Genomic DNA, 10,267 nt, shown 5'->3' with positions numbered 1-10,267 from the left:
TCTCTCTCTCTTTCTCTCTTTCTCTCTTTCTCTCTTTCTCTCTTTCTCTCTCTCTCTCTCTCTTTCTCTCCCTTTCACTCTCTCATTTTCTCTTTCTTTCTTTCTTTCTTTCTTTCTTTCTTTCTTTCTTTCTCTCTTTCTCTCATTAAGTTTGTCACCCCGAACGAATGTATTCTAAGCATGACAAATATCTATCATCGATCATACGATTCTATTGAACATTAACGCGTCTAATATTATTTGATAACGACGTCAGCTCAAATAAAAATATCCCCAAGCTCCCTTCCTTCTTCCTTTGAATAATACCGTTTTCGCGCGCTTTGTTTCAACTATTAATTTTAATCGATAATAGGACAAAGCTACGAAGCGAAAATACGGGAGAGGAAGTTGACGGTAGGGAATTAATAAGGGTGATAGAAAAAGTATATGGTGACGCCGGCAGATCGAAAATGGCCTATTCCAGCCAGTGGAAACGTTTCCGTTTGACCCCTGACTTGAAACGCCCTAGTCATTGCGTATAAACGGATCGCCTCTGAAAGAGATACCTTTTCAAACCCCTATTGCTAGTGTCGATCTTTGTTACGCAATTCTTCCACACTTCCTCCCATTCGATGCTGTTTGGCGTGATGCCACTAAAGTGAAGCAAAACCTCCCTTATCAGGTGTATCTTGTTGCTATCGAATTGCTGCTTTCCCATTTTACCATTGACATTGCAGAGTATCCTCTCTTCGGGAGTAAAGAGGATCTTCATGAGATCGCATGCTAGGTGATCCATCGGTCGAGATGACGCCCACGTTGAGATTATGTCCGGGCTCGGTAGTAGATCGGCGTAAGGTAGCTGCTGATACGAGTAAAGCTGCGGCTTCACGTCCGAGAATCCAGTTAGGCCGGATAATCCAGATATACCGGAAATGTCTTCAGCAGGACTGTTCCCAGACCCTGCCACACACATCAGCACAGCGCACTTTAGACACGGATCTTCCCGCAAACGACATACGCTTACAAAAACGCGCGATGCTTACGTATGCAAACACGCACGCACGCAAGCACGCACGCACAACACAAACAAAACAAATACATATATAAGCGCGCACATTCGACTTTCGTTTCACACGGTTTCTTGAACATTTGGATCGGGATTATATACGAGAGATAAGATCCAGATCATGATCGGTGAAACGATCGATCGCATGCGCGTATTTATTTATGAAAAGCTGGATCAAATAATTTATCGTGTATCATTTATATTATTTTTTCATAAAGTAAATATTTAACAATATATTATCCAGCTCTCCACAATTGCCCTTTCACATTAACTCTTTCAAGCTCCCTTTCTTTCCCTCATACATCATATTCATGCACCTACTGATATATATACGATACTTTCTTTCTTTCTTTCTTTCTCTTTCCCTTTCATTCACTCCCTCCTACAACACACACGCAATTGCCCTTTCTCTCACTTTCGTACCCTCTCGTTCCATCTTTTTCTCAACAACCTCATGGCGTAACAAACGAAAAATTAAATGTGAATCGCTAATCGAGCGACAACTAAAGAGTTACGATCAAAGCAAACTAAACATTCTGGCAAGCTTCAAATTCGGTACCAAAGAAAATGCCTCCGGTACCTAATAGCTGCCGGTAAAGATGATTCGAATATTCTTAAGTATTTAAATGTAATAAATGAAGAAATAAATATAATAAATGTATCACTTATTCAGAGAAATTATTGACTTTCACTAATCATTTATAAAAGTTTCAATGTTTCTCTGCTCTCCGAGTTCTAAATTTCCTAAAATACAAATCAAAAACTATACAAGTCAATTTGGTTACATTAATTTCACATTTCAATCGATTATCGTAACAAAAAAATTCTAATTATGAAAATAAGAGAAGTTTAAAACGTAAAAAAATTTTTAAAGAATGCACTTTTGAACCTGTGCTTTCGATCTCCAAAAATAGTCGAATAGATAAAATAAATATGAACTACGATATAACAACGAATCATTCCTAATTATAATTAAAAGTCATAGAAGTCCCCAATATCTGATAAATAATCCAACACGTAACTTATGCAAAGGAAAATCATTTCTAGAATATGCAAATTAATTTATCTAACAAAAGTATAACTCGCAAAGAAAATAGGTAACATTGAAATAAGTGGAAGAGAAAAAAAATGATATGCTAATACGTAAATATGGAATTAAAAAATAAAAAGATATTTACTTAACTGACCTTGTATTCCATCCATTTGTCCAGTGTCCAATCTTTCCGTTGGATCTTTTTCGATGGAGCTTCTTGTTTGTAAATCTTCCGGTGTCATCTCTAACGGTTCTATCTACAATATTAAAATTATTTAAATATCTTTTTCTACATATAATTAATTATGTTTATAGACATTATCAAACATTTATATTAAATAAACTTACTTTCATTTCTAAACGATGAAACACAGGATCTGGCAAAACATCAGCCGAACCATGATCTATGTCTTTCCCGCTTTGTTCGCTTTCATTGGATTCGCTAGTATTTTCAGATTGCGATATTCTAGGTGTTAACGCCTTCTCCAGTATAGAATTGTTATGTTGTTTACAAACTTTTTGTTTCTTTTTAGGTGTTTCTTCCTTGACGACAGGTATATCCACGTCAATGCTTTGTTCCAAATCCGCCAGCCTCTTGAAAGAATCCTTAGAGAATATATCTCCCCCCGACAAGCCACGTATTTGCAACGTCTCAGCAGCTTTCAATAATGCTGGTAAATTTTTCTGCTCTATATTAACCTCTCCTTTATATATAAATATAAGTAATGCTTCAAGCTCACAAAAGCGGACATCTTGCAGTATTATGACTGGATGCTGGCATGGGTTTGCCTATGAAGAAAATTGAATAAATAAGTGAAGAAAAAAGTAAAACTGTATATAATGCATAAAAACAAAATATTACTTATAATTATAAGAAACAATTAAAAGATAAATATTCGAATAATGTGTCAAAAGCATGGCAAGATCTGAATGGCAGCTGTCAAACATTTGAACTAACAAGAAAGGGAAAGATAAATAGAAATCTGACGGATAAGTAAAAGAAAAAAAGATATTTGTTTGTAAAGTAATGTTGGGGAAAAAAAGAAATCAATAAAGATATTAATTACCTGGAAGACTTTCTTGAAGAATGGACTACTGGCAGAAAGTATAACTTTGTGTGCCGTAAGACACTGTCCATCACTAGCAAGTGTCACGTCCACCAGGCCTTCTTCCTCCCAAAGACTCTCGAAGCTCGTCGCGATATTGTTCAGGAAGCTGTTCCACTTTAAGCATATTTGGCTTGACATGTCAAAAGAAATAAACTAAATCAAGAAGCGTATTAATTACCGCCCGATACCGAATTTGACGCGTTAATATGAATGCGTTTACACGGTGAATAAAACAGCGAACGCGAGAGAGCAGCGATCGTGCCAGGTACGCACAAACATCCTCCAAGTTGCTCGGGAGTATATAGTCAATATGGCTGCCGTGCAACCAGCGAAAACGCGCCAAATTCAAAACTCGTCGAAGCACCTCTCACTCTTTCTCTCTCTTTCTCTTTTTCCTTCTCTATCGTTCATTAAACACACGTACATTCCTTTCATATTTTACACTTCAAAGTATGTATGACCAAATGAAGAAATTAAAAATAGATTTATTTTATCCCCCATCGAATTAATTAAACTTATTTTTTAGATTTATTACAAAGTATACAATATCTTCCACGTACTGTTTTATCATTATCGATCGTTTGATTATATTCTTTATGCTTATTTAACTTGGAAATATGTATAATTAATTGAAGAAATTAAGAAATGTATCTATCACCGTGTAAAATTAATTAAATTATTTTCTCGAGATTTGTATGTAACAAAGTATCGCATATTATTTCATTATTAACGATCAATTAAATTATTAAAATACCACCTATTGTTTCATCGTTATAGAGATCGTTTTCGTTATTCCTTGTATTCGTTTATTCATTTATACAAATATATTTGACGTCAATAAGTCCGAGTTATTGTAAAGAAGATCGAATATATTAAAGCAAAAGTCTTGCGTATATACGCGCGTAGATACGTGCGTGCGTGCATGCGTGCGTGCATGCAACCTGGTTGCCTCCCATGCTGTGTGCTTACCGCATACTGGCTCGCGTGCGATGCATGCTTGCGTGTGTCCATGCCTATAACAAAGTTTTATAATCGTTAAGATTCCACCTTGCTTCGTATTCAACGCGTAGCTACATGAAAAAAATAAGAAAAAGATGATGAAGAAAAAGTACGTTTATTCTTTTTAAAGGAACATTATCCATCAAAATTTAAAAAAAAAAAAAAAGAACAAATCAATTTGTAGTAAAATGTATTCGTACAAACGATACGCATCGAATTTCTAACGAGATATTAAATCTACAACTCTGTATAAAAGTCTCTGGATGTTTAAAAAAATAATAATATCGTTCGTTGAAATTGTAAAACGGATTAATGATAATCATTATCACGCGAACTTGGAAAAATTTTCAAGTTTAATTTTGTTGAATGAAATGACTAAGTTTAAAAATTATTTGATTTTATTTAGCTAGAAGAGTGGGTTGAAAAGTTTTGAACTACTACAAAAACACTATTATTTTCTTTATAAAAAAATTGTTTCTATATTAGACTCAAAACTTTTCAACGTAAATAGATCATATATTACAAAGTACAATGAACATGGATATTTTAGATAGTAAAGTATTAATTAATTTGTGCTCGATGATATTTTCCGCTTACAATTAAATAAATTAGCATCTGGAGATGATTTTACGATTATTTATCGAACTCCTTACACAACTAATATAAAATAATTTTATAAGCAAATTACTGTGTGAAACATAATTTAATATTTTCTGTATCCTTATATTTTAAAAGATATCATTTTATAATATTGAATTTTTTTCTCCGACCATATTTTTCGTAAACATTAATGAATCATACTGATCGGAATTATTTTTGGGTCCCGTATGCTAAGTCGTTTATATTATCTAATAAATGTATCAATTTTATTTCAATAAATTTATTAGTGCAAAATGCATATTCTTTATTATTTTGTTATTTGAATAAGATTTCAGGTAATTTTTTTTATGATATTCCTCAGTGATCCTACGTGAAATTTGTTCACACAAAATTTGGTCTTATTTCTATTTAATATTATTTCGTTTGTAACTTTAATTTCGAGAAGCTCGATTTTGAATTTTAAACGATTAAATATAACTTGATTGGCCTTATTATGCTTTCCGCGAACTAATGTTGATAAACATCGATGAAAAAATTATTATGAAAAGTGGCACAGAATTTATATAATGTATCAGAAAGAGAAAGAGAGTAATAGATCGTTTCCATTTGTCTTGTGAAGTTACATTACTGTGAAGTTAAAATAAAAAATTTTTAATTAAGAGTACGTACAATTTTCAATAATAATTTTATTACAAAATAATTATGTAAAGTATAATAATTAGCAATAATAAACAAAGTTTAATATCAATCAATTTGTTCTTAACTCGCATAAAGACAATCGTTCAGAATAACGGCAAATCAAATCATTTGAAATCGTTCAAAATTCCAAACAAATTTTCCCGAAAACAAAATTTCAAATGAAAGAATGTATCAAATTTGTTTTCTTATTTCACCAACCCCAGCCTGGTTTTATTACCGACCCATCTTCCGACCCATCAAAAACCGATTATCGTTGATTACATTGTCATTTCTTTTATACTTTGGTCATTTCGTTTGTCTTCCAACATGTATAAAGAAGTCAACTCTAAGGATAAACGAAGATCTAAAATGTAGAATGTATATTAATTTAGGTTTTAATTTTTGTTTTTAGGATGAACTTAATATGTGCCTGGAAAACCTATTCCTACCAGAAGAAGAAAGAATATCAAATTCTCCTTTCCAATTCAGTTCAAATGTGATACCGACATGTTGGGCAGGGGTCAATAATCCTCTTTTTACTTTTAGCAAAAACTACCATATACAAATGACAATTTTCATGATATTCAGGACGGATAGTTGGATGGTTATTAATAAATATGAAAAAGCTAAAAAGATTTGGGAGGAATACGTGGAATTAGAACAAGAAGGATTGGAGATAGAAAAAGTACAAAAATGGATGATGAAAAGGGAGGAAATTGAACGCATGAATAGAGCAACATTATATAAAGAAGAAGTAAAAATAGAGAGGGAAGAGATGACAACAAAATCGGGATGGTTAAATAATGTCGTTAAGGATAAAGATGAAAGTAGTGGACAATTGATAAACGAATTAGCACATAATGAAAATTGCGAAACTAATGACGAAATCACATTGAGAAATGAAGATTCATTTAAAAGCGAAGATTTAGACTCCTCCAATAATAAAACTAAAACAAATAATAATTCCACGGACAAAAGCCAAATGAACACCGATACGTGTAACAACTATAAACAAGTAAATTCCAAAGAAAAGTACAAAGAGCACGATTTGGAATTAATAATAATATAAAACAAGGTAATAATTATTCTATATATACATACATATATGTTTATATATGTAGAAATACGTAGAAAGAGAGAGAAAGATTGTTAGTTTCTCCTTAAGAAAATGATATATAAATTTTATGGAATCATTGCGATCAAATTTTATAAAAATGTAAAAATAATGACTTTACTTTTCTTTTTTACTATGGTGTAGGGGTGAAGGATAAATTCATGGGTGACAATTGATTTCCTGGTGCAGCATCCGTCCTTGCGCTTTGCTCTATAACTGGATCAGTTTCATTCATATCTTCTACCTATGACAATTCAATATTATGAGGAAGGAAACATAAGCAATACTTGTGTAAAAACATTATTGTAAGACAAGACTTAAATAAAATTTGTACATACCACCATTGAATTCTCTTCAACTTTTGCTCTTTTCTGTGCAATAGTCCTTAAAAGTCCTTTAGCTTCCTCTTTGGTTTCATCAAATTGAAGACATTTTTGAGCGTAATGGTTTGCTCTATCTAATTGTTCTCGTTTTAAATGATACTGCGTAAGATACTTGTAAGCATGACTCAATTCGGTTCTATCGGCATTTCTAAATTCATCCATTACAAAATCTGTATAGGCTGCAGCTGCATGATCATGTTCGCCCAACTTTTCATAGAGACTACAATAATTTTAATTATAAAATAATCTTAATAATACTTGTAAATTAAGAATCGTTCTTAAGAAAAAACGTACTTAGCTAATTTTATTAAAGCTACTCCTTCGATATCCCCTACGTTGCATGCTTTAAAATAACACTTGAGTGCATCTTGAATTTTATCTTGTTTTTCGTATGCCTCGCCCAATGCAAGAACCATACGACTATCGTGAGGTCTCAAAAGTTGTGCCTGTTTGTAATAGTACAACCCGTAAGAAGGCATCTTTAAAATTTCATAAGTTTGACCCAAGCCATACCATGCTCTATAATCCCTTCTATTAACTTCTATATAAAACACAAAACAAATTCATTTAATAATTAATCTAATAGACAATCTAATAACTGATAACTCGTATTCATAAAAAGTACCAATGGCTTGACGATAACTATGAATTGCACCATTAGTATTTTTCATTTCCATAAACTCATGACCAAGTAACGTCCAAGCGGATAAATACTGTGGGTTAAGTTTCAATGCTCTGTGGAAATACATCACTGCTTTCTGATGATCTGCTCTTAAACTATAATAATTTCCTATAAATAAACGACATTTCGTAGAATATTTTGCAATCTTGAAAGAAATCAAACCAATTTATTTCACCGTTCAAGTCCCAGGAATCTTCAGAAAAATGCCAAATAGCACGACCATATATACATATTAATTATGCATCATAATTCAATAGTGTAGCACTTTATAACAAGAAATTTGAACAATGTGGTCATGTTGCTTGAGACTCAAACAGTTAAAATTTGAATAAATATGAAAATAGCTTACCTACTATACAACATGTTTCCAATCGATATTTATCTATTTCCGTTGCTCTATGCGCTAAATATGCTAATTCTACTTTCATTTCTTTAACGTAAAGTAAATTTGAATATGTATCCATATTGTCAAGACAATACGGATCCTCTTTAATTATGTGCTTGAATGTTTTTATAGCATTGTCAACATCTACAAATTATTTATATATAATAGAATAAAATAATTAAAAAAATAATGCTACTTGAATAGGAAATAAAAAAAGAACACTAATATTACCTCTCCTATAGTGAACAGCAATCGCAGTTTGAGCAAGTACATATGAATTTTTTTCAAAACCCATAGACTGTAATTCGCAATACATAGCTAAGCCCTCGTCAATAAGTTGCAACTCCAAATACATGTGTGCCATAAAGAAATGTTTAATCCAATGATTTGGAAGACTTAAACTTTCCAACTTCTCTCTATCAGTGATTAATGCAGCTAACTCTAACCAAGTACCCCAGTGCATTGGCTGCTTGTGAGTGGATTCAATCAAAACTTCGGTTGCCTCTTTGTTAAGCTGAAGTTTTTTCAAAGTAACTCCAAATAAATATAAACAAAAGCCATCTAATTTACCAGCCAAATGATCTTTCCTTAAATCAGCACAGAGTAATTTTAAACAATCATTTTTCATAGGGTCTGGTGGTATATCCGTCATGTCATCTATTTTCTTTTTCTCTCCTGACAAGTAGCGAGAATACAAATACAAAAACCTTGCTTTTGGAGTTGTACATTTTTCAGTAAAATATGCTGCTCTATCGTATTCTTTTAAATCAAAATAAGTTTTAGCTAAGATATAGGTGTCATCTTCTTCACTGGATTCTATCACACTAACGTCTGTAGTAACATCGTGTAAATCTACTTTGACATCTTTTAATGAATAATTCAATTCTGCCAGCCTATAATATAAAGAGTTAACTTAATTTTGATTTACTTTCTTATTCTAAAATCCAAAAATCATTTGACGTACCATTTAGTTGTATGTAGTAAACCACGTTGAGTGCATTCATTTATAGCCGGTAACAAATCACACTTAACCTCTTTAATGTTAAATTTTACAAGATCATCCATTTATAATCAATTTGCCTAAAGTCATCACATGCAATAATTTACAATAAGTTTTTTAAAATTATATATAATTTAACAAAAACAATTGTTATTTCTCTTTCTACAGTATATTCATTCCTATGTACAATGTATAACATTTCTTTTCCCAACCAATAATCCTTTAACTATATCCTTGAATGTCAACAATATGACACAGAATAATATAGCCAAGATTGATCATCATATAAGGTGTAAAGCAGTCTACGATCATTACGCCATCTTGTTCAGCCATTTTCATGCGTACGAAATTTCAAAAGTATTCGTAATTAGTATAATATATAAATCATAGATCATAAGATTTTGCGATTGATATAATAGAATTATGTTTTATAATACTTCTAAATATTATTAGAATGCCTAAAATGATGTATTATTATAATTAGAAGGAAATATAACACAAAACGCATATATACATATATATATATATATATATATATATATATATATACATATATATTATTATATATATATATAATAAATTGAACAGTTTAATATATTATAAACTTGTAATTAGATTAAATAATTTAATCCGCTGTACAATATCGAAAAAAAGATCTAAGAAGATAATAAACCTAATGTTTGTAAACATATTTGTGCAGCTTCTGCTTTAGCTTGCTTCTTATTAGGACTAGCAAATGTCGGCTTGTATTCAATACCATTTACTTTAACCTGTAGAAAGATAAGAAATAGACAAACATTTGTTTAAATTTATTAATAACAATTGTCAATTAGAAAATATATCTTAGACATACTTTAAATAGAAAATTTTTTTTATGATCTGGGCCACACTCAAAACACAATTCGTATACAGGAGCACCAAGTTTTCGTTTAGAACAATATTCTCCGAGCAGTGATACTGGATGCTTGCCTTTATACAATAACTGGACATCATTAAATATCTAAATATAAATATTCTAAAATAAAATGTCATTTTCACATAAATGTACCTTCTAATGTTTTAATAGCCGGTATTACTGGTTTAGCCATTTTATTAATCTTTTGTCCAATATCTTGTTCCGAAATAAGACCTCTTTTATCTAATTTCACTTCTAGCTGTAACGGCTCCAATGTACCTTCTTTATTTTTACCCAAACCTTCACCTGGTCGCCAACCCATCTTTTGTAATAAAGCCATTCCC

At 31.6% G+C, this 10,267-nt stretch overlaps 4 protein-coding genes across 9 annotated transcripts in view; 1 reads left to right on the top strand and 3 right to left on the bottom strand.

The window, feature by feature from the left end:
• LOC106784988 (transcription factor GAGA-like) overlaps window positions 1-3,883 on the bottom strand; it is a 7,057-nt gene extending 3,174 nt beyond the window's left edge. The window contains exons 1-4 of one of the 2 annotated variants that reach the window (XM_014745064.1): window positions 3,146-3,585; window positions 2,427-2,867; window positions 2,233-2,335; window positions 138-939 (exon numbers count right to left, since the gene is read on the bottom strand). In XM_014745064.1, the coding sequence (XP_014600550.1) occupies window positions 509-939; window positions 2,233-2,335; window positions 2,427-2,867; window positions 3,146-3,325 (1,155 nt within the window). In that variant the 5' untranslated portion in view covers window positions 3,326-3,585 and the 3' untranslated portion in view covers window positions 138-508. Of the gene's footprint in view, window positions 1-137; window positions 940-2,232; window positions 2,336-2,426; window positions 2,868-3,145 lie in introns of those variants that run through there. The other variant, XM_014745062.1, reaches the window with a different exon arrangement.
• Window positions 3,884-3,967: 84 nt separating this feature from the next.
• On the bottom strand, window positions 3,968-9,479 carry LOC106784987 (cell division cycle protein 23 homolog). Its single transcript, XM_014745061.1, has 8 exons — window positions 8,993-9,479; window positions 8,260-8,921; window positions 7,993-8,172; window positions 7,587-7,751; window positions 7,256-7,502; window positions 6,917-7,181; window positions 6,700-6,822; window positions 3,968-4,200 (listed from the first exon to the last, which is right to left on the bottom strand). The coding sequence occupies exons 1-7, from the start codon at window positions 9,091-9,093 to the stop codon at window positions 6,712-6,714; spliced, it is 1,731 nt and encodes a 576-aa protein (XP_014600547.1). The 5' UTR covers window positions 9,094-9,479; the 3' UTR covers window positions 3,968-4,200; window positions 6,700-6,711.
• Window positions 4,860-6,583, top strand: LOC106784990. The gene is made up of 2 exons (XM_014745066.1): window positions 4,860-5,447; window positions 5,877-6,583. The coding sequence occupies exon 2, from the start codon at window positions 5,889-5,891 to the stop codon at window positions 6,531-6,533; it is 645 nt and encodes a 214-aa protein (XP_014600552.1). The 5' UTR covers window positions 4,860-5,447; window positions 5,877-5,888; the 3' UTR covers window positions 6,534-6,583.
• Window positions 9,480-9,621: 142 nt separating the features above from the next.
• LOC106784995 (protein SON-like) overlaps window positions 9,622-10,267 on the bottom strand; it is a 7,335-nt gene continuing 6,689 nt past the window's right edge. For 2 of the 5 annotated variants that reach the window (XM_014745080.1, XM_014745081.1), the window contains exons 11-13: window positions 10,077-10,267; window positions 9,882-9,997; window positions 9,632-9,798 (exon numbers count right to left, since the gene is read on the bottom strand). The exon at window positions 10,077-10,267 is cut by the window's right edge and continues 38 nt beyond it. In XM_014745080.1, coding sequence (XP_014600566.1) covers window positions 9,685-9,798; window positions 9,882-9,997; window positions 10,077-10,267 — 421 coding nt within the window. In that variant the 3' untranslated portion in view covers window positions 9,632-9,684. Of the gene's footprint in view, window positions 9,799-9,881; window positions 10,011-10,076 lie in introns of those variants that run through there. The other 3 variants (XM_014745079.1, XM_014745082.1, XM_014745083.1) reach the window with 3 other exon arrangements.

The sequence above is a fragment of the Polistes canadensis genome, unplaced genomic scaffold (genome assembly GCF_001313835.1).
Source record: "Polistes canadensis isolate GaletaPanama2010 unplaced genomic scaffold, ASM131383v1 scaffold_43, whole genome shotgun sequence".
Lineage (NCBI taxonomy): Eukaryota > Metazoa > Arthropoda > Insecta > Hymenoptera > Vespidae > Polistes > Polistes canadensis.
This window is presented reverse-complemented; position numbering and strand designations above follow the sequence as displayed.